We start from the raw sequence: 24,271 nt of genomic DNA, 5'->3' as shown, positions 1-24,271 counted from the left end.
TTTCATTCATGCCAAAGTACTAAAATGTTAAGAAATATTTGAATCTGATAAAAATGGATACACAAATATTCAGTACTGGAGAGAAGACAGACTTCAGTGAAAAAGTGATTTATGTCACTACTGCATATGCTAGAGAGAGAGCTATCTTGCCCTTATGGATATAAGATTTATCTAGTTCTTTTTGAATTTTGCAGTTCACAGGCACTGTATGTATAGCAGTTTTCTAAATGGGAAGTGGTTTCTTCTCCCTCTAGGATTACCATGATCATTACTATCCACAGGCATTTTACCTATTTGTAACAGGACAGTGCATTTGATTCTGAAAACTGCTCACTCAAGTGTGAAGCTAATATCAAAAGGTATGGAGAATTATGGGTAACTGTTCGATTCAAATTTTAAATCCCCTTGTCTCTTTCCTCTAACAGGAATGCAATGAAATTTATAACTGAATTTAATCAGAAATGGTGAACAATAAAAGACTAAATAAAATAGAGAAGAAAGCGCTCAAGAAGAGGGATTCAGTTAGAAAAAACAAATACCTGCAATGAACAACAACAGGTTCTTCTCTGCCAGCCCTCTTTTTTCGTACAAGACACACAAAATCCAGGAAGTCACTGGAATCATCAGGAACCCCATGATCAGGCCATGCTACATACTGGATCTGGGTGAGCTGACGGGTTTCATTTTTCTTATCAGGAATACAAAATTTGTTCAAATGTAATTCAGACTTCATCATAAAAAACAGTGATAATCAACTACACTCCGATAATTACCTCTCATTTGGGCATCTCAAAGCACTTTATGAATATTAATTATTGGCCAACAAATATTTTAGAATCCTATTTTTCCTTATAAACAATAATAAAAGGCACTAAAATGAAAAGATTTGCATTCTTTGCATTTTAAAAGATTTTTTTCTAGCTATGCTTTTTCTGCCTCACATATCATTAGCAATACATAAGACCATAAAAATGGCCATATTGGGTCAGACCAAAGGTCCATCTAGCCCAGTATCCTGTCTTTTGACAGTGGCCAATGCCTGGTGCCCCAGAGGGAAGGAACAGAACAGGTAATCACCAAGTGATCCATCCCCTATCGCCTATTTCTAGCAAACAGAGGTTAGGGATACCATCTCTGCCTATCCTGGCTAATAGCCACTGATGGACCTATCCTCCATGAATTTATCTAGTTCTACCTGCAAATCCTTTTTTCTCAAGTTAATACATGAAGAATAGTTACCTGTAACCAGAGTTCTTTGAGATGGAGCCTGCATATTCCCACAGTTTAGAATTGACCCCATAAATTTTGCCACCAAATATCAGAAACCCAGGCTTTCGTTTAAAAATATGAAGCTTAAAGACATTGTTTTTGGAATACTATCCTCCCCAATGTTGTTTGTTACCTTATTAAGAAATGTTTACTGAAAACTGTCTTCAGAGAGACAAAACGTGTTTCTAGGCAGCAACAATGAAAAATTTCTAATGTCTATCCTAATCTAATGTCTACTGATGTTTTGAAAAGATCGAGGGAATATATTAGAATAAATCTCTAATACTTTCTTATTTAATTATTGTCATGGCTTAGCTTTAGAATTATCTTGGACCAAATTAGATAATTAACACTCATCCCAAATGACTGACGTATTGCACTGTACCCATAATGGGAACAAGATTAAATCTCTGTTCAATTCCCTGAAAAGGTACCACTAAAACTTTTTTGTGAACAAAAGGTATGTACTCATAACAAAGAAAATAATTCACACAAAATAAAATCTTTCAAATTGAGACTAATTTTCTATGGGATTTTAAAATGATCAATTAACTGGATATATTCGATAGTCTACATGTGGACGTGCTATAAAACTGGAAAGAATGTCTGCAGTTAGGTAATTCTACTTTGAGGATTCCACAGAATTTGATGAATGACTATATTATAGTTTTACCTCAAGGTTAGTCAGTGTCATCTCTCTGAAGACATAAGCAGGATTTCCTTCCTCTGAATGGCAGGTAATCTGGAAATTTCCATATGATGAGCTTCCTGTAGGCTCTGGCCAGTACTGATGGCACTTAACCTAAGGTTTTCAAAGACGACAGTCTTTAGAGTCACAGAACGTTATTTTTCCTCCTTTCTAGATTCAGCAAAGTTCCCTTCTGAACATTTTGTAATTACTGCTGACTTACTTACCGAACATACTGTAGGGGTTTATAATTGAAAATGAGCTATTAACCGCATAACTGGGAAAAAAAATTCAAACTAGTGTAATTTATATTAGTCCTGAGCAAATTAATACAATTAATCATTTTTAACTGTTTTTTTTGCTCATATGACATAATCAAAGGATCAAATTTTGATCTGCAAATGCATGCAACTCCATGAAAGTTCTATATGAATACCTGAGGGCAAAATATGGTTTAACATTGCAGGATGTGCAGTTGCCATTAACCTTGAAGGTACCAAACTTTTCCTCTGATCTAGCTGTGTGATTATTACATAACTACACTGCCTGCGGGATCTTAACTACTTGATTTTCATACATAAAGTAAGGTAAAATCACGTAGAAGTCCTGCTTCTCTTCTCAACTTCGTTTCCTTCACACAGGCCCCAACTCTTGAGTTTAGTGTAATTGAATAGTGATGACTTTAACTTTTGATATTACTTCTTTTTAAATATCCACTAAATATTCCCTTTTGACACCACAGTGTTAGGTCCCTCCTTAGAGCCACTCTTAACTTCTAAAATCCTAAAATAATCCTTCCTTAAGGCAGATTTACATGAAAAAGAATACATGTTGTTATAATGTGAACAGGAGGAAGTGTCCAGTAAGCAATGACTAAGATTGCTTCATGGTGGGACAAAAATAAGGTGCATTAGGTGTTGGGTTTACCCAAATCTTTACGGTTAAATGAGAACTTTAAAGAAGACCAACTTTATGACAAACTGCTTCAATGCCCAAATACAAAAAGAGGTCATTTCAGTTCATGCGTATTTTTTATCTTTCTAACCCACCTGGCAGGGTCTGTAAGAGCAGCCATATCTGCAGACTTCCTGCTCCCCTGAGACACTCTGGCATGCAGTGTGATAGTGACCTCAGTAGCCCCATCATCAGCATTAGAGCAGGGAGTCCGCCGATGGGTAAGACAAATAAAGTCCTTTTATTTCAATATTTAGCAGCTCTCAAAGAATTCTATAAATATCAATATTAAAAAACCTCAGAGAACTGCTATTGTGTGTCTGTTCTTAGATCTGCAAAGAAAATTAAGTAAATTAAAAGAGCACTTGAACTGAAATTTGCTCTAATTGTGTTCATTTGGGAGCACACTGCATCATATAGTAAAACTGAGTCACTGAAAAATAGTTTTAAAACATTAAAAAAAAACACACCTAAAATTATTTTTATGGTATTTAACAGGTCTGACAGCACAGAAAATACATGGTTATTTTAACAAGAAGAATGCACACACACAACTGAACTGAAGTCTGAATTAATGTGACTATCCTCAGCACAGACCAGTTTTGCTGGCCAGGATGATAGACATCTACTATAAAACCCACCAAATAAAACTCAGAATTATGATGAAATTTCAGGATATTGCAATCAGCCAATTATACTTATGTGTTTCAAGTTCTCCAACTGTTACTGAATGTTACAAATAATATACCAGCTGTTTTATGAAATACACCAGGTATGTGCTAAAATTTGAATGGTACTTCAGTGGACAGAGGCAACACAATGGGCAAAATTACTAAGGAGACAATATCAACCAGAGTTTCAGGTGTAGCTGACTTTCCTTTGTGAAATTAGCTAATGCCATTATGGCAACATATACATAATTACTTATAATTACTTTCTTATTTATAATTTGTACATATGCAGCTAATAACATGTAACATCATCATTTTGTATTAAAAGAAGCATATATAAAAATGGGAGTAAGCACTAACAGGACTGACTAGTCAAAAACAAATCTTTTTAAATAAAAGATTGCATATATAGCAGTCAATTTGCTAACACTAATAATCTTTCATTTGATTAAGCAAATACCCAGAGGTAGTACTCCATTGCGTGGAGGTACAGCTTGAAAGTAATAGAATCAAACAATTACAGAACTGGAAGGGACCTTGAGAGGTCATCTAGTCCAGTCCCCTGCACTCATGGCAGGTCTAAGTATTATACAGACCATCCTTGACAGATGTTTGTCTAACCTGTTCTTAAAAATCTCCAATGATGGAGATTCCACAGTCTCCCCAGGCAATTTATTCCAGTGCTTAACCACCTTGACAGCTAGGAAGTTTTTCCTAATGTCCAACCTAAACCTCCCTTGCTGCAATTTAAACGCATTACTTCTTATCCTGTCCTCAGAGATTAAGAAGAACAATTCTTCTTCCGCCTCCTTGTAACAACCTTTTATGTACTTGAAAACTTATGTCCCCTCTCAGTCTTCTCTTTTCCTGACTAAACAAACCCAATTTTTTCAATCTTCCCTCATAGGTCATTTTTTTCTAGACCTTTAATTGTTTTTATTGATCTTCTCTGGACTTTCTCCAATTTGTCCACATCTTTCCTGAAATGTGGTGCCCAAAACTGGACACAGTACTCCAGTTGAGGCCTAATCAGTGCAGAGTAGAGCGGAAGATTTAATTCTTGTGTCTTGCTTCCAACACCCCTGCTAATACATCCCAGAATGATGTTTGCTTTTTTTGCAACAGTGTTACACTGTTGACTCATATTTAGCTTGCGGTTCACTATGACACCCAGAACTCTTTCCACAGTCCTCCTTCTGAGACAGTAATTTCCCATTTTGTATGTGTGCAACTGATTGTTCCTTCCTAAATGGAGGACTTTGCATTTGTCTTTATTGAATTTCATCCTATTTACTTCAGACCATTTCTCCAGTTTGTCCAGATGATTTTGAATTTTATCCTATCCTCCAAAGCACTTGCTACCCTTCACAGCTTGGTATCATCCGCAAATTTTATAATTGTACTCTCTATGCCATTACCTAAACCATTGATGAAGATACTGAACAGAACCGGACCCAGAACTGATCCCTGCAGGACCCCATTCATTATGCCCTTCCAGCTTGATTGTGAACCACTGATAACTCCTCTCTGGGAATGGTTTTCCAACCAGTTATGCACACACCTTATAGTAGCACCATCTAGGTTGCATTTCCCTAGTTTGTTTATGAGAAGGTCATGTGAGACATATCAAAAGCTTTACTAAAGTCAAGATATACCACATCTGCTGCTTCCACCCAGCCACAAGGCTTGTTACCCTGTCAAAGAAAGCTACCAGGTTGGTTTCACATGATTTGTTTTTGACAAATCCATTCTGACTGTTACTTATCACCTTATTATCTTCTAGATGTTTGCAAATTGATTGCTTAATTATTTGCTCCATTATCTTTTCGGGTGCAGAAGTTAAGCAGACTGGTCTGTAATTCCTCGGGTTGTCCTTATTTCCCTTTTTATAGATTTGCACTATATTTGGCCTTTTCGAGTCTTCTGGAATCTCTCCCATCTTCCACGACTTTTCAAAGATAAATGGATAATGGTGGATTTAAGGCTGATCCATGGATCTGGATCCAATTCTCCAAAGAGCTCCATAGTATAATTAGCGATTGTTGTGACATCGCAAAGCAAAATTTATGACATAGCAAAGCAAACAATACAACACCGGTCTAGGCCTCCTTCCCGAATTAAATCATCCCTGTCCAGAAACTTTAATCTAGAAAAAACGATGACTTTGAGTTGACAGAGCTCAGAAAAAAAGAACACACTCCAAGCAGGTAAACTTTGTTTACTACTTCACTGTAAAAACAGTCAGATTAAGTCTTTAAAAATTCATTTATGAAATATGAGAATCAAGACGTATACATGTTTCAATACTACACTATATGTTAAGACTAGTTGCATAATCTTGAAATAAAGGGTTTAAAACTGAAACACAGGAGACCCTTAACTGTAGCAATGCCTGTGAGCACTGCCATAAAAAAGAAATTCAAGATAGCCCTGTTCTACCCTAGTTGTTTATGGCAGATTCAAAAAGGGATTTTAAAAATAATATGTGATTAGATTTCAAATTAGTACTTTGACTTACTCTGCCCCTTTCAACTTGAGTGGTCAACATTACAACCATAGATGAACCTTGTTCCCATGTCATCTGCCAAAAATCAGGACAAGTGTTTGGTAATGGACCCTGACAAGCAATGTACTGGTTTATTATGCTGGAAGAAGAGATTTCCATCTAAAAGAAAACAAATTAATAATTATTTTAGTTAAACAACATTACTCTCTTGGCAACTTTAATTTATGCACCACAAATTTAGACTTTGCTAGATAATTTAAATTAGATTTACAAAAAATACAAGAAGAATGAATCAATAATATCAATACTATTCAACTGTTTACCGCTAGACCACAGATAAAAGAGCACACAAAACAAGAGAGACCTGTCAAGACTGAGAAAAAAATCACCTTATTTAAAACCGTTAAGAAACCCAAATATTTTTCATTTAATTAACTGACAGACTTTAGTTGCCAAATACCTGAGCTGTCAAGACCACAGGTCACAATGAAGGCATATGAAAAAACGTGACAGTTCAGTGTCAAAATAATTTGGGTAGACTTATGCACATTACATCTACTGTTTACAATATTTGATCATTTAAATACTAATCCTGGAATCAAATATCTTTCCTTTGTATTCCTGAAGTGAAAAGTTAGCTGTACTTTGTTATTACTGGCTAGAAGAGACAGACCTACCAGGCTGAATTCTGCTAATATTAGTCTTGAACACTGCTACAACAATGTGCATTGGGTTACTTTGTGCTAGTTTTAACTCTAGATGGCTACTTTCTTCCAACAATGACCCCATCTGAAATAAAATTCAGGCTCTTGTTGCTGCACATAAAATCTCTCAATTTGACCGAGAGTTAGTAGGAAATTATCAACCACTGTCTTTTAGATAAACAAACCTACTAACGTTTAAGCCAACTGATGAAAATACTTCCCATCTACTCCAGTCCATGTTAGATTTGAGAAACATCTTCAAAAAGAGTGAATTATCTTATTTTTACATTTTCTGCTGAAAAGCTGCAGTGGCAATTTATAAATCAACTGTTCTTCAGAATGCTGCCACAATGTACTTACAGTATGAATGACATAGAATTCAACTCACATTTATATAATTTGCATTGATGTAGTCATCATTACTCTTCAAAATGACCCGTGTAGCATCATCTGAAAAAATATTTCAAGAACGTGTTATTTCTCTACCAAGTACAATTAAATACAGTATTTTAACTTAAAAACATACATACACATACACACACACTTACAAGGCGAAATGTCTCTATATCTATTTTTGGAAATGTTTTGAGGTAATTTGGCACAAGACATTGTCATTCCAGGCTTCTTCCTATACAGTTGCTAAAAGAGAATAAAGCTGGTCAGATAGTTACAGGCACAACATAGGACTCGTTAGCTTTACATTTACTACAGACCTTTTAAAAGCATATAAAACGAACATGAAAACATTTTCTATTCACAAGCACAATTCAACATTCATTTTGTTTTTTTACAAGATCATTCGAGCAGCTGGACTATGTGCTCACTAAATTCGCTCAAAAGGCACAGGCTGGGAAACTGATTCGTAAGCTATTGTAGCAGGCATGCGTCTGGACAATGGCCAGTACTACTGGGGACTGTGGGAATAGCAGAGACAGTCCACTGCATCTTAGCATAGACCTTACTGGCTGTGCTACTGCTACACCCCGAGTCTGCCACCATCATCCTCCCACACAGTGCTTCAATGAATCTCAGGCTCCCAGTAAATGGGGTGTGTGCGCAAGCATTCCCTCTGCAGGAGTTCTGCTGCATTCTGGTACATAGGCAGTTATGTGGAGAGGCCAGGAGTTGCTGCCCCTAACTGAACCAGCACACTTCTCAGTTCAAAGAAATATAGTGAAGAGTCCCACACTGCATGGGATATTACACAGATAACAACATATACCTCCTGAAGACTCAGGGTAAAATGAAAAACACGTTAATACAAATTCCATTTGGATTATTAAGAACAAGTGTATATCTCATCCTAAGTTTGGATGGCACATTATAGGGAGAACAAACAGTCCCTGCCCTGATGATTTTACAATTTAAGCTAGGCAATGTGACATAACTGCCTGTATTCATGAAGTATGCATAACGCTACTTCTATTCTTTTTTCTTAATTTTTCTTTTTATGTATTTATGTTTATTAATTTCTATTTTATTTAGTTTGCATCAAAGCACAAATCATTATAAGAGAAACTTTGGAAGACATATGTTCTGTATTTCTCTTTAGCTAATGTATTTCAATCCAAACATAAACATGGAAACAGGATTTTTCTTTTAACAGTTCATTTTGGCTCCTGCTTTTTAATCCTTACTTGGCCATATTCCTCATTTCCAATGTCACATCTCGGATATAACTAAAACAAAAATGGATTGCAAGGCCATCTATTTTATGACTGCTTACACTATAATGATCATTACTTTAAAATATTAAGGAGTTTTTTCCTCCACATCACTTTAATGCTTCACATATACAGACGCTTCCTGGGTTACGCAAGACACGACTTACACAAATCCACACTTATGGAAAAAGCTCCATAAGCAAGAAATAGGAGTTTTGTGGGGTTTTTTTTGCATAATGGTTGGGTGTACGTTTCTGACTTACGCAAAACTCGAGTTACACAAGGCCTTCCAGAATGGAATGATTGTGTAAGTCTGGGAGCATCTGTAGTCTATTTACTCCTGTAAAGTTATTTTTGAACAATAGTTTATTTATATCTAATACTCTGCTAACACTCAATTCCATGAACCACATTCATCCATCCATTAGTATAATTAAATATAATTTATTATTTCACTGTACCATGCCCTCATTCACTGTTGAGGTTAGGCAGGTACAATTCCTCCAAAGTCAATGGAGTGACACTCATTTACTCCAGCGGTAAGTTTAGCCTCAGTAGAACAAGAGTAGAAGTTTAATCATGCCTCAAATTATGACTGAACAAGAAGAAAAAGAGCTGAAAAGTGAGCTTGGATATGATCGCAATGGCATCAAAAGCTATTTTATTTAAGTTCCTGCATGAAATTAAAAGAAAAGATCAAATCATTACTGTACATCATGCAAAACATAAATATGATCTGAAACGGAAAATTATTTCCTCAAAGCATTAGTTTTAATAGTTCTACATAAAATGAGTGACCCAAGTCAGCCAATTTTCAGCAATCTTTGTTTTAATTCAATAAGCTTAAAAAGGCATTGCTTTCGTCTTAATTTTCAGTTTAAAGGAACACAAGATTGGTAAACCAAAAATATGATTTTCCTTTTTAAAACTGTTTGCCAAATGCATGCATTTTTTGTACCATTTAGTACAATATGAATGCTTTTTTTAAAAAAAACAAGTAATCTACATGATAGCCAAATGAGCAACCCCATGAAAACTAATCACTATATAAACATATGACGGAGGAAAGAGTTTGGCAAGGAAACAGATTTCAAGCTTCCAGCGAATTACTATATATACCAAGTAGTAAAAAAATGTCAACAGCTATGAAAATTGCTCTATGTAATTTATTGAGCATAAACCTGTCCTAAAGAGATTCCAATCCAATTTAAACACAGTCCATAAATCAAACCCACATACTTTAGGGTCTGATCCTGTTTTCATTAAAAGAAATGGGAATTTTGCCATAGAATTAAGAGAGAACAGGATCAGGTCTATAAAATATATACCATATTGACATTAAAAGGGGTATCTCCATTTGTCTAGTTACTTTAGTAATGTAATATATTATCTTGTCCTCCAGCCACATGACCTAATTTCAGAAACTAAGCTGGGGTGAGCTCTGTCTGTATTTTGATAGGATACCACCAAAGAACACCTAGGGGTTGAAGAAGTGGTTGTGTTGATTCAGAAGATGGTATTCTTCTCTGTCAGTCAGCAATGAGCCAATGTACAAGCATGGTATTAAGGGGAACTGCACTACTCTCTTCAAAATAAATAATGAAAATCAACTACGTATAAAAAAATTCTATTGCATTTTCCTAAAATTAGGGTTGTATTTCCCAGTACTCTGTCCTAATACTTAAATTTCATCTAAAATCTTCCCTGCAGTTTAAATCATTTATGGTATTCTTCACTTCTTGTTTTAATTTAGGTTTTCATCCAGATGTGGGTAAAATGAACACTGGGTCTTGGGTAAAGCTTCCTACACCCTTTAGGTATTCTTGAATATGAAAGATGTTATATAAGCATAAGATCATTATAATTACAAAAACTTGGGAGTTCCAGTTATAAACAGCTTTACAGTGTACTAAAAACATTTAGATTGTACTAGATAGGTAATGTTTATTCTATGGTGACTATTTTGCATCTGTAGTGTTTCAACACAGAAGTTTTTTGATGTTTGGCTGTTCTTTCTTTACGACAGATGAGTCAATTGCCTTGCTGACAGATTCTAAACTCAATCTAGTATCATTCAAATTTGTTCTGTTGAAGCTAATTACCCAGAAAGAGACTGGTATGTGCATACAATTATATTGTACATTACTTACATCAAACTGAGCCAGAATAGTTCCAGTGATAAGCCCCTCTGCTAGTTGAATCATAGATTCCCGCAGAGCATCATCATCCTGATGGACACCATCCAGGGGGGATTTCTCAGGGATGTACTGGAAGTCAGGCTCACTCTCCAGCTTCTCTTCCACCACATCATAGACAGCTACAATAAATAAAGGTAGGAAGGTTGAGGGAGGTGCTAACCTAGCATGTTCTTTGGCCGTAACAGTGAATGCTCACCTTTTAAATAAAAAAAAAGGCAATTCAGTATTGCTTCTACAGGAAAATCTGTGGTAGAGTACCATTAAGAGTCAGACTTTAATCCATATCAACAACAAATTCAGTGTTGAAACCATTATGCTCCATCCTAAAACTACATTATTTAGTTTATTGTTGAGTAAGAAAAGGATTTTCATGTAATCAATACTGCTAAAACCCTGCTCCCTAATCCTAGACATATCTTGCCTTGTTTACTGTAACTTTCTCCTCTTTGGCCTCCCCAATTCCCACATCACATCCCTCAAGTCACCCTAGTGCCTATGTTTATCTTTTTTGTTTTGCGTTTCACTTTGCAGGGAATTAATTAGGCTACGGCTGGCAGACTGCTGGCTAGAATGGCACTCGTAGGCCCGACCACAATTCTGTGAACGTACTGTGTAAAAGTACTGCCTGTAAACACACATGTATTCGGATACACACCGCGAAGCATATACTACGACTAGCACACAAGTATATGCTCTTCTGAAAAGTTTGCCCAGAGAGCAGAACACTGTAAAAACGTGAATGAGGAAATTAGGGCGACTTGTAAATTCTGCATTTTAAGGCTTTTTATTCAAGCCACCACTATAATCAACACACAAAGGGGTATTAACTTGGTAAATCTGTAAACCAATTTAGCAGAATTTATTTTATATGACTATGACAGAGGAAGAAAATATGCAAAAACAATGAAAATGGCTTAAATACACAGAATGAGAAGTAACACAATTAAATAAAAGAAGCCAGAATCATTTATCAGTTGGTTGAGGTGCTCTAGTGGAGTGATTTCAACTATTCCAATTATTTCTCAGTATACTTTTCTGCTACATGGCTCTTTATTGTGATTGGGTAGTGGAGCAGAATTAAACACCCAGCAGCTGACTGTTGACAACATTCCAACAATATATATGCCATGAACATACTGTATAAGCTTGGTTTTTTTAAGCATTTTCTTTTATTAAGCTGCCTCCAGTAAAAATGTTGCCAATAATTCTCAATTGCTTTGAAGATATATTTTAAGTCCTTGAATACGATCAGATCTATGAGACAAAGACATGCAAAATTGCTGTTTTGGGATGGACTATCCTCCGTACTGAAATCAATTTGTGCAATCATCTGGCCAATTTGTACCTAATGTGATTTAGGAATAAAATGTATGTGGAACCTTCTTGCTAAGAATACCCAATTATTTTTCATATCCCGATTTTGGGGATTTAAAATTTGTTTTGAACACTTACAATTACAGGTATGAATGCTTGCAGTACAAGGTATTTCTCTGTATTTGTATCCGATTGAAATGCTGCCTTCTTGTTGTAATCTTATGTACTTTTTCTAAGGGGGAGCACCTTTCTGTGAAGAGTATTAGCATCCTTAACCCAGGACACAATGTGAAGGCTAGGGAGAAGGAGAGCGAAGATTTGTTGCGTTACATATAAATCACTCACCATTGGGTCGTACTAGGAGCACAAGTTCCCCTGAGTGCCTCTCACAGCTCTCTTTAATAAACATGACAACTTGATCATGGGTATGTTCCGCTATATCCCTGCCATTTATCAATACAACCTGGTCCCCTTCATTCAAACGAGGGACACAGAGGTCAGCCTGCAACATGAAACAAATTTAGTTTTACAAACACAGAGCACTCTAAAAACAAAGCTTTTGTATTTTGTTACTTTAAAATAGGAACATAAGAAACAGCGTAACTGTGTTCAGGAATGTGGATTCTGCCAGACTCATTTATATGGTTGCCACATTGGATTAAATGATATATAAAGCATTACATAACACAGCAGACAGTGCCATTCATATGAATACTTCAATTCACAACCACGAGGAGTCTGTCATTCCAACATGCTTTTCTGCTGCTGTTACTCCCTGCTCCTTGTATGTATGCTGAAGTTGAATGCTTGGATAAGCTCTCCAGTGTTTGAATTGTATTCTGCATTAACACTGGGGATGCAGGACAAGCTCAGAAATCTCAGAAAGGAGGGCAGCAGCATGGCAAAACCTTGACCAATTCAATTTCAAAATCTAAGAGCAGTAAGCTTCTAATATCACATTCAAGGCAACAAAAAAAAGATTGGGGGCGGGAGGCGCAAGGGAAATGCACCAAAGTAATCCGGGCAAAAAGGTAATCCTGCAAGTGAAAATACTATCTATGTTACAATTTAACCATAACTGCAGAGAGGAAAGGGCAGTGCATTCCCCATTTATCATCACCACAGCATTGCTAGATGTTTAATCCATTCATACAAAATTAACTGCAATAGAAACAAACCAATTTGTGATATAGAAAATAAATTAGGAAAAAATAATTAACTGGGATAACAACAATCTAATATAAGGATGTCAACATATAAATTTTAATGATTTTATTTAGATCAAAGCTACTTTGTTTTTTTAATGTAAGCAAATGTGTGTCTTATTCTATTAATTTCTGACAGGTGCACAACACAGAGCTGGCATCACAAAGGCTGAATACCAGGTCATTATTTCTGGCAATCAACTGCCACAATATTGTGCCTAGTTTGAAGACATTAATGGTGCTCACTGAACACCAGAAACACCACCACAGAATCAGACCTGATGAATGATTCATTATGTCTAGTTTAATCTAAATCTTGACATTACTCACATCTGCATGTGTCAGTAAAAACAAAAGGGATTTGCAATTTTTAACAGCATAAAAGTTTGTCTCAACACAATTTATGTGACAAAATCCCATGAATGTTTAAATTAAAAATTTATGCTAAATAACTGTTTTTAGGGTGAGTGGGGCATTATATATCAAGAGTCAAGTAACAGCTATTATAACTTATTGTAACCACTTGCAGTGATGAAACTTTGTCGTATTGAGAAAACATTTATTTTTATTATTAAAGCATGCACCACACTAAACTATGAACTTTAACTTTCCTTAAATAAAATTAAATAAATAAATAAGACAACTCACTTACAGATAGCAATGTAAGCAGTTTACTTTTATTTAACATTGGAATTTGTAGAAGAGCATGTAAGTGATATTGGGGAGACTATATTCTGTCTGTAGTTTATTTTCATTCCACTGTCCTCCTTTAATTAGCAAAAAAGTATTTTTAACATGTTTTAAATATACTTAATTCCAACATTTAATTGACCATTACTTTCATTTATTATGTGAGGCAGTTAAAGAACAAGCTGCCAACAAGGTATGGGGACTACTACCTTAAAGGTAATACGTTAGAGCAATTTTATTCCTAGCAAGGTGTGGCCAGAACGTTTTTCCTCAAGGAAAAAGAAAACACAAAGGAAAAGACTTACAATAATTATAACACCACATATAATTAGAGAAACAAGGTGGGTGAGGTAATATCTTTTATTGGACCAATTTTTGTTGGTGAAAGAGAGAACAGCTTCTCTCTCTCATCAACAGAAGTTGGTCCAATAAAAGATATTACCTCACCTATCTTGTCTCTCTAATATCCTGGGACCTACATAGCTAGAACAGCACTGCACACATTTAATTAAACACCACCACTTCCAAGTTTTTCTGACAACTTACTGGTGTTCCTGGAGCTACCCTGGACACAATTACAGGCATCTTCTGGTCATATCCTCCCTTAAAAAAAAATTCAGCAAGTCACAAATCATGAGTGTCACTGAACAATCTTTAAAAATATGAATAGACATCTAATTTTCATTACCTTTACATTGAAGCCAAATCTTCCATTTTCATCTGGTTTCATTCTGATCAAAACAAGATTGTCATGGGGAACACCACCATTGGGCTAAACAAAAAGGAAGTACATAACATTACATGTAATTTATTTTCAGCTAATGCAGGCTTTAAAGAAAGATTACTCTAATACCACAGCTGTTCCAAATGTACTCATCAAATGTCCAGTAATTGCTATTGGGCCCTGAGAAAGCAGCAGTAACCATGCAAATTGTTTCTCTCACCCTAGTGTGATATGGGGAATCGTGCACTCAGAGTTGCTGTTTACAGCTAATCTGTAAATGTGTTCTCCTGGAAGCAGGCTGGCGAAATAGGGAACTACCCAAATCATAAATTGACTAATAAAATTACAAGTCATTTAAATATAACAGTTACTGCAGTATCAAGTGGATATGTTACAAATTTTGTGTGACTGCAGTAAAAATGTATTGTTATGTAGCTTGGCCAGGTCACATAACCTGTGTGTCTTAGTTTGCACTGGCTGCAACTTCGGTTTAATAATGGGGGCAAGTTTTGTAGGACCAGGAGCTCCCTGCTACTCACCTCTCCAGGAAGAGTTTGAAATACTAATGTGAGGTTTACTACTCATGCTCCAGGGCTGTGTGGAGAGGAATATGAAGTGCCCTATGCTGACAGAGCTTGGTGACTATAATCCCCCCTCCACCCTCCCATGTCTTTTATTTGATTGAGGCAACATCACAACCCCTCTCCCTCCACCCCACAAACTCTTATCAGGAAATTTCCATCCACTGTTCCCCATACCTCCTCCCACATACAAATGCAATTATACATATTTCCTATGCCTCATTCAGCTCTTTCAGAACAGCACTGACCCTGGTGGCATGACACAGCCATCTGTGGAAGCTATAGACCAGAATCTTGTGCCTTTCAACAAGGTGCTATTTCAATGGCTTTGAATTTGCTTGAACTAGCCCTTCATACTTATCCAGGGATGTGAGGTGGGTTAATCATTGTTTTGTACAGCACTTAGAGGAGGATGTAAGATGTTAAACATTTAACAGTGATACTTCAAGTTAAAGGAACCGGTATTCAACTTTTTAAAAACCCACCTGTCTGTTGCCACATTGGATTATTTGAACCCTAAAAAGTTCAACTTGCAAAAGAACTCTGCAGTGTATGGTTGCAGGGGCTGGAAAGGAAGTGTAAGTTCACCTGGAGGATCCAGTTTGATGAACCTGAACCTTCAAAAGAAACCTCCTCCTCACAAACCAGCTACCCTATAACTGACACGACTACATAGCAGGAAGCCCTTGATTCCAGAAGATATTTACGGTGTTGGAGAGAGGAAGGTTGGGGATAAGAAACAGTGTAAGTCAGGCTATGCATGCTGTGTGTAACTGCAAGCCCTGCAAACTTAACTTGTGCTTTGAGAGTGAAACTGAGTTTTTTTCCCTCTCCCATGACGTTCCGATTTAAGGGCTCAGTGCATCCAATTAGACCTTCAATATTACACCTGTGCAGTCCCAGTACCTTTACTGGGTTTGCACAGGTTTAGCTCGTTGTAGCTTAATAAACATTATGTTCACAGAATACAATGCAGCTTATTCTCTCACAACTGCATTTTCTTTGCCAGGCTAATGGGAGTAAAAAACAGTTGAAAGGTATTTTTGTCACTTGACTCAACTAAACATGACTGAATGCAGGAAGAGATTTGGTAAGGTGTTATTTTTACAAAGACAAGGGAGATGAGGTAATATCTTTTATGGTCCAACTTCTGTTGGTGAGAGAGACAAGCTTTTGAGCTTACACACAGCTCCTTTTCAGGTCAGCTCTAGCCTGAGCCTAAAAGTCTAAGGAGCAATGAAACAGAGCCAGAGCCTACGTCGGCTGACAAGGGCCAGTCGTGGGTTTTTCGTTGTTGTTTAGACATACCCCAATATCCTGGGACCGAGATGGCTACAAGAACACTGCATACAATAGTGGAAGATGATATTTTTACACAGTCATTTTTCAGAGCAGAACTACATTTTAACATGACTTGGGTTAGCATAAATATAGAAACAAATGGCTAGAAGTTTTATTTCATAGTTTAATTTAAATGAAATGTATGCAATGTTGCCAACTATCACAAATTTATTGTAAGTACACAATATCTGGTGTGACTGCAGTAAAAATGTATTGTTATATATCCCCAGCTCAAGAATCATGCTTCCATTTATAAAAATGTTTTTAGCCCTCAAGATTACAGATACAATCTTGAAAATGTGACCTAAATGAACCCCCCAAAATCCAGAAAGAAAATAATAACCCGAATTTATATTTTTTAAAATCTTAATGTTGGGGGGGTCTGACTCATGATTTTTGGAAGTGTGATATTGGCAATACTTTTTATGTAGTATTTACACATCTGCCTTCTTTTAAACCTATGGACAAATTCACTGCCAAAATGGGAGGTTGATTAGAAACATCTGCAAGTACAGGAAACCTAAGTAAGTGTCACAGGGATAAAGGATGTCCCTACAATGTCTTTGTATGCCATTCCAATAATGTAGGTTAGTGAAACTGACACGGGAACACTGAAAAAATGGAAAGATTAGTGGGGGCGGGCCAGTGAGAAGATCTGACTGGTGAGATTATATCTATATATATATATATGACACAAATGGCTGCAATGTAATGCATGCATATGAGGCCCACTGAAATGTATCAGTACTGTAGTTATTTCTACAAAAGCAGGACCATCATCCAGACGAAAAACAAGATGATCAAACTTGACACATCAACTTACTGTGGATTTTTCAGGCGATGCGGGAACATCAAACGTTTCATTAATATGGTTATCCAGTTCTTGCTGGGAGTGTGAATAATGAATTTGGTTCCAACTGTTCTTTTTAGATTGTTTGGGTGGTAGTGCAGGAGGCTGCCCATCTATAGGGGTCTCTTGGGATCTAGATACAAAAATAAAATGGTGGAGGAAGAAAATTTTATCTGAAAATTCTTAGGACTCCAAGTAAACTGAACAAGTGGCTAAAAGAACCCCAGAGTTTGAGAGTTACAAAAAAATCTGACATTTTTGTTATCTGAAGGGTTCAATTTTGTGGATAGGATTGTTATGGCATATATGCAAATACATCTGTTGTGTAGAGTATATTTAAAAAAGAATTGTGAACATTCAAAGCTTGATTAAGCCAGAGTATTCTTGTTCAATGTATTGTTTCTTTTAAACAGTTTACCTACTCTTTTAATCCACTTGATCAATATGTTGGAGATTGCTTTATAAATCTCATACGTACCTAGAAATCTATTTCTAAAACAAATATACATCATTTTATATTTTTTCCCAAGGAGAAAAGCAATTATTTCACATCTTAGACTGCCTGTAAATTAAACCTTAAAAATAAAGCTAAATTTAGTTTTGAACAAATTAGCACAATTAAGAATCGAACAATATGCATTTTTTGTACTTTTAACAGCAAGATGATTTAAAATCCAAGCCAACATGAAAAAACTTCACACACTTTGTGCATTAGTGTCTTAAAACCACATTTTATTTGCAAGTACTAAACATATGATTGTGGATGCAATTCACTATTTTCCACTGCCTAATTTGCAATTGAGTGCATATTACTCAGCAGCACATTTTTAAATAGTACCTTGCATACAAAATTTAGCCCAAGAGAAAATATGTAGAGTCAATTTTTTTTTAAATGGCATTTTTACCATGGATTTACCAGATTGATCTTTAACAATACCGCCAAAAATCAGAGTAGCTCCACCAAAAGTTCACATTTCTAGACTAACATGCACACTTGTTAGGTCTGAGACTGTGGTGCTGTAGCTTTAACAGCAGCATCCTACTTTATGCTGTGTATTTATCTATTATAGTGGATACTCCCTTGACCACTTTTTATGGCATAAGAATTTAAGTGCACAATTTTCTCATGACAAATGCAGGACTCATCTTTCATTTTAAGGCTTTATACTTATAAATGAAGTGGAAGATTTTCAGAGGCACAAAGGTGCTTAACAATCTTTGACTTTGAAAATCAGCCCCTAAATGCTAACAATGGTACAGACCTTCCTATCCACCAACTGCGTTAAACCCCGTTTTTATTAAGCACCTACCTACTTATTTACTACTCAGATGGAGCACTACAATAAAACTAGCGCCTAATCCTGAAAATACTTATGCACATAAATAACTTTACCCCTGTGAGTATTCCCACTCAACTGGTCTGATCATATATGAGCCTTATTTTGCTAACAGTTAATTATGAGACATCATAACACTTCAACTCAATTTGCTGCAAGATCTAAAGTATCTTGGACAGCCATATGTGAAACTTAATACTGTATAGTTTATTTCATTGTGATTAAAGCAAAACACAGTTCACAAGGCTATGGTCATTTGGTAAAAAGGAAAAATATGGTGGTTGTTATCCCAGTAACATTAAATAAAGAAACACATTATGTATTTTCTGATAAACAAATAATTTAAGCCACAAGAAAAGGTCTTTGCATATGACCATGGAATGAGAAAAGGAATATTTCACTTAGAAACTTATATCGCTTTCCCCCTGAAGTTTTGATGAAATATAATTAAGGCCTTTTTTTATTAGGTATTGACCGATTTCCCCCCCAAAATTCCCAGGTTTTTGAATAAGCCAGTTTTGGGGTTTTACTGATTTTTCACACAAATTTTGGCTTTTTCAGGACTCAGGAATTTTTCAAAGGCAAGCAGATGGGCTGTGTTGAAAGGCTGGTGGGGGTAGGGGGAGTTGGTACTCAGGGTCTGCAGCCTTCCTTTCCTCTTCTGACCCTGGCCCTTCAGCGTGGCCCGGTTCGCTCCCTCTGTGAAGGTGAGATAGCATAACTGCTGCAGGGACAGGGCTGCAGGGAGTAAAAGTCTGCACCCTTTAAATACTGGCCCATTCACGGACAGAGCCCCCTTCTGACCCTGGTCCTTCAGCATAGGATTGGATGTGGCTGCACTGGAGGGCTGAGGTCCGGAGGGGGTTGTGTCCATTAGCGGAAGCAGATGGGGGTCTTGGCTGCCTGGACCAGGCTCCTTGACCATCTAGCTCCCTGTGACACAGAGACCTCAAGGCAAAGGGTCCAGTTCTTTTTTGCAAACATGCCCTTAGTCACCAGGGGATAATATATCTCGGTGATAGCCCATTCAAACAGAAGGGAGTTGTCACCCTGTCCTGTTTAGCCAGTGGTGTAATACCAGGTTCAATGGTCTAGACTCACTCTATCCCAGGCCCGGTACCGAGTCAGGGAGTCTCCAGTATGTCAAATACTGAGAGTTCTCTCGAGTGTGTGAATTCCTGTGGTACTGACTGAACCGGTGCCTACGACTGTCAGTGGGTCAGCATGGAGGCCATCAGGGATCTTGGCCATACTGAGTGCTCAGAGGCTGGATGGTTGCTAATGATGGTGCTGATGCTACTACTAATACTGGCAGTATCATCTTAGCAGTGGTGCGGCCTCGTCCTTACCTTTTTCTGTCCGTACCATTTAGGGTGACCAGATAGTAAGTGTGAAAAATTGGGACGGGAGTGGGAGGTAATTGGCAGCTATATAAGAAAAAGCCCCAAATATCAGAACTGTCCCTATAAAATCGGGACATCTGGTCACCCTGGTACCATTGCTTTGGTGCCTATGCACATCTGGTCTTTAGGCCCATCAATGGTACCTGCTGCTTCAGTAACATACCTCACGGTACTCTCGTGAGCTATGGGTACTGTGTTTGGACTGTCTCAGTACCGAATGCGCCAGTGATCTTTTTTGGCTAGTTCGGGGCTCACTCTGGGGACTCTCAGTTCTGTTCTTTTAAGCCTTATGCAAGGGGGTCTTCAGCTGTTTTCTTTGAACTGTAGACCCTAGATGTCGAGGGCTATTGAGAAGATTCACACTGTCTGGGTGACTCCTGGCACAGATCCGGGGAGGGCTGAAGAGCTGCCTCCATAAGGAGGCGCTTTTGTCTCAGTTCTCTATCCTTCCGAGATCTGGGCTTGAGTTGTTGGCAGAGACCACAGTTTTGAGGAATATGGCTTTCCCCAGGGCAACGGTTACAGAGGGAATGTTTATCCACTACGGGGATGGCCTTCTTGCACGAGAGGAACTTCTTAAAGCCCGGTAAACCAGGCTTACTCTGTGCTGGGGCAACCCCAGACAAAAGGGAAAATAAAGTAGGGGTTTTTTTTGGTAGGAAAGAGAAAATAAAGAAAGCTCTACAACTTTAAAAGAAAAAGGATTAACTAACCACTGAAATGCTGAAAGTGAAATAACGATCCGATGAATGGACAGCTAATAGCCCCGTCTCTAGCCAGAGGCAGTTATGAACGAACTGAGAGGGGCTTGCCCGTGCAACGTTGAGGGGCGCAGGGGAAACAGCGCATGTGTGGGCCGAACAGACAGTGCTGTCAAAGTTCTCCGATCCGCACTGCAGGGATGCAAGTGCACCTACAGTGGAGCACTCATAGGGACACTACCTAAAGAACCATTTCTTCCCATCACACTCTCGTTTCTAGTTAAATCTCTATTCTTTCTTAAATAAACCTTCTTTGTCATTTAAAATAAGATTTCACAAGTGCTGTACGGTTTACAGGAGTAGTGGTTTAAGGTAAAACTAGTAAACTGAGGCACACTGCTCCTTTCGGGGCAGAAGATCTGGGACTTCTCTGAGTAGCCTCTTTCAGGGACTGGGTATCACAGGGGAATGGTGCAAATGGAACAGGGATAGGGTGCACCTGTTAAACTGCAAGGTGAAGACAGGGTTTGCATAGCCCAGAGGCAGTGGCGCCGGAAATGGGGAGGCCGCACCAGCTCACCACAGCTACCCAGCTCTCCCCAACCTGGCTCCAGCTGGCCTTTGAGGGAAGAGGGGGCAGAGGTGGGCCCTCTGGGGAGGGGCCTCGGGGGACCAGGCCTCAGGGAAAGAGGGGGCGGGGAAGGTTTTGGGAAGGTTCCCACACCCTTGCTCAGAGAAGAGTGGCTGAAAGGCTGGTGGTGTTAGGGAACTCTCTCACACCGGACGCAGGGAGCAACAAGGTGACTCATAGTCCTGCGTAAGCGAAGAACTGTAACTGCAGCAGCCAGGGGTGAAAGTGAGCTGGTACGGTGTACCAGTAAGAACCCGCACCGGCCCATACCCAGCCCACATTAAAGTGCTCCCTGCCCCTTTTGCCTCCTCTGTCGGCACGGACCCTACCAGCAGGGCCGCTGATGGGGTGGGCACAGCAACATTAAAGCGCTGCCGCGGCAAAGGACTGTCCTTAAAGCGCTGCCGCGGCTTTAACATCGTTGCCCCTTCCCCGTTGGCTGCCCTGCTGGTAGGGTCTGTACCGGCAGGGCCGCCAACAGGGGAGGCAAAAGGGGCAGGGACATTAAAGTGCTGCTGCGGCAAAGGACCCTGTAGCGCTTTAATGTCCCTGCCCCTTTTGCCCCCCCCTCCTCCCCAGCTGCCGCCAGGCCTGGGGCGGGGGTGTGGGCAAAGGGAGCAGCTGTCCTGGGGCTGGAGATTTAAAAGGGCCTGGGGCTCCGGATGCTGCTGCCCTTTAAATCAACGGGAGCCCCGGGCAGCAAGGACCACGCAGCATGGAAGGGCTGGCTGGAGGATGCTGACCCCCGCCCCGCCCCTTCCGCCAGAGGCCCCGCCCCTTCTGGGGGCCAGAGCCCCCCCGCTGGAGCCCAATCCCCGCCACCCGGTAAGTGTCCTCAGTTACTTTGACCCCTGGCAGCTGCTGTCCCTAGGGCACAGAGCCCCATCTACTTTTTCTGCCAGACAGAGCCTGTGTGGGGGAAGCAAATGGGGCTGCACTGAATAGCTGAGGTTGGGAGGGGGCACTGCCTTGCAGGGGAACCAACAGTCACAGGGTGCAGTCTTTTGCTGCCCTTCTGACCCCAGCCCTTCAGCATTGTTCACTACCTTTGCATTGGGGGGAGGGGAGAAAGAATGAGAAGGACAGGGAGCTGGGTCCCAGCAGACCAGGCTGCTTAACCACAGCAGGGAAGGGAAGTCTTCCTCACCTGCCACATGGTGAATATCCCTTCATGCCCCACGAGTTCTTGGTTTTTACTGATTTTCTCCCATTTTTAAATATTTTTAAATAAAACCCAATAAATTGCTGGGAAATTAAATAACCTAACAAAAACAAACCAACAAAACAGAAAATGAAAGGCCTTAAATATAATAAACAAGACTATTCTTTAAAAGTATAAACAAAATATTAGAAACCTTAAACCTAAGTTATGTCGACACCCATCTTGGCAGACTTATTATTTCTACATTTAAATGGATCTTATATCTACCAATTTGACAGATATTTATGCGTAACTTCCAAATTTTATCAAAATTAAATTTGTTGTTCTAGCAAGATGGTTGAAAAAACCCGCATACTATTTCTTCAAACTGTAATGACTGTAGAAGCTGAGATTCATAACAGCAGGAAATAAAAACATACTGAATAAGCATATTTCCTAATAGTAATTTCCATAAAGAACTTGATTCTGTCTTTTATCAGAAGGGGCAACATGTGTTTTATTTTTCCCTCTCTGCAAAGTTCCAACAGCAGCAATGGAAACAGTCTTTCACCAGTTTTTGTAGAGAGAGAAAAACTGATTACTAACATTTACTAATTAACTTTTAAGGCAGTTATAAATTATTTAGGCACTGGCCCGTTATTAGTACTTAGAGCTTTTTGTCTGAATATTTATTCAGTAAAGAGTCTGGCTGGCATAGTTTACTCATCTTTTTAAAGTGATGGACAAGAAGATATGTTTTCCTGTAAATGTTAACTTCTGAAAGTTAACAATTTTAAGAAGTTTAAAAAAAACAAGTAATTCCAAGAACAAAGCAAAAAGGTGATCTTTTTGGCTACCAGTCTGCATATATGAGTTAATGAAAACTGAGAATTTCCTATAGAAGATATAAGCTAACAGCAAACGTTTGAAAAAAGATACTTAAATGAGCACTTTAGTAGCAACAGTGCAAAGAGCTGTAATATATTAACATCATGAACTGTGAGAACTAACAATCAAGCCTGGGGCAAAAACTTCATTGCTTTATATTTGCTCAGTCAGCTCTGAATTTCCTTATGAATGCTTAGACAATGACAGCAAAAGCAGCCTATTTTGCAGTCAAAGCAGCTCTCTGTGTTACCACGTTGAGCAATTTGCATAATAATAAAACAAAACAAAAAACCCCACACTGACAAACTGCATGTATTTGATATAAATATCCGGTCTGCATTTTAATATACCAACAGAAATAGTTTCATATTTGTAGTATGAATTTATTAAAATACACACTGGTCATGTATTAGTGAACAGTAATAAGTCACCAGGACCAGATGGTATTCACCCAAGAGTTCTCAATTAACTCAAAAGTGAAATTGCAGGACTACTAACTGTAGTCTGTAACCTATCGTTTAAATCAGCTGCTGTACCAAATGACTGGAGGATAGTTAATATGACACCAATTTTTAAAAAGGGCTCCAGAGGTGACCCCGGTAATTACAGGCTGGTAAGCCTGACTTCAGTACCGGGCAAACTGGCTGAAATGAAAGCAAAGAACAAAACTGTCAGACACATAGATGAACATAATTTGTTGGGGAATAGTCAACATGGTTTTTGTAAAGGGAAATCATGCCTCACCAATGTACTAGAATTCTCTGAAGGGGTCAACAAGCATGTTGACAAGGGGGATCCAGTGGATATAGTG

The 24,271-nt window shown here is 38.4% G+C and overlaps 1 protein-coding gene and 1 long non-coding RNA gene across 6 annotated transcripts in view; one reads left to right on the top strand and one right to left on the bottom strand.

Moving 5' to 3' along the window:
• Positions 1-24,271, bottom strand: part of PTPN4 (protein tyrosine phosphatase non-receptor type 4) — a 229,810-nt gene that overhangs the window by 20,732 nt on the left and 184,807 nt on the right. For all 5 annotated transcript variants that reach the window (XM_048868477.2, XM_048868476.2, XM_048868482.2 and 2 more), the window contains 10 exons: positions 17,333-17,492; positions 14,552-14,635; positions 14,410-14,466; positions 12,314-12,470; positions 10,607-10,773; positions 7,341-7,431; positions 7,181-7,242; positions 6,101-6,247; positions 1,943-2,071; positions 540-688 (listed from right to left, as the gene is read on the bottom strand). In XM_048868477.2, the coding sequence (XP_048724434.2) occupies positions 540-688; positions 1,943-2,071; positions 6,101-6,247; positions 7,181-7,242; positions 7,341-7,431; positions 10,607-10,773; positions 12,314-12,470; positions 14,410-14,466; positions 14,552-14,635; positions 17,333-17,492 (1,203 nt within the window). The remainder of the gene's footprint in view (positions 1-539; positions 689-1,942; positions 2,072-6,100; positions 6,248-7,180; positions 7,243-7,340; positions 7,432-10,606; positions 10,774-12,313; positions 12,471-14,409; positions 14,467-14,551; positions 14,636-17,332; positions 17,493-24,271) is intronic.
• LOC125644499 (uncharacterized) lies at positions 2,944-3,579 on the top strand. Its single transcript, XR_007359034.2, has 2 exons — positions 2,944-3,132; positions 3,410-3,579. It is a non-coding gene; the product is annotated as an uncharacterized LOC125644499 (long non-coding RNA).

The sequence above is a fragment of the Caretta caretta genome, chromosome 11 (assembly GCF_965140235.1).
Source record: "Caretta caretta isolate rCarCar2 chromosome 11, rCarCar1.hap1, whole genome shotgun sequence".
NCBI classification, from domain to species: Eukaryota; Metazoa; Chordata; order Testudines; family Cheloniidae; genus Caretta; species Caretta caretta.
This window is presented reverse-complemented; position numbering and strand designations above follow the sequence as displayed.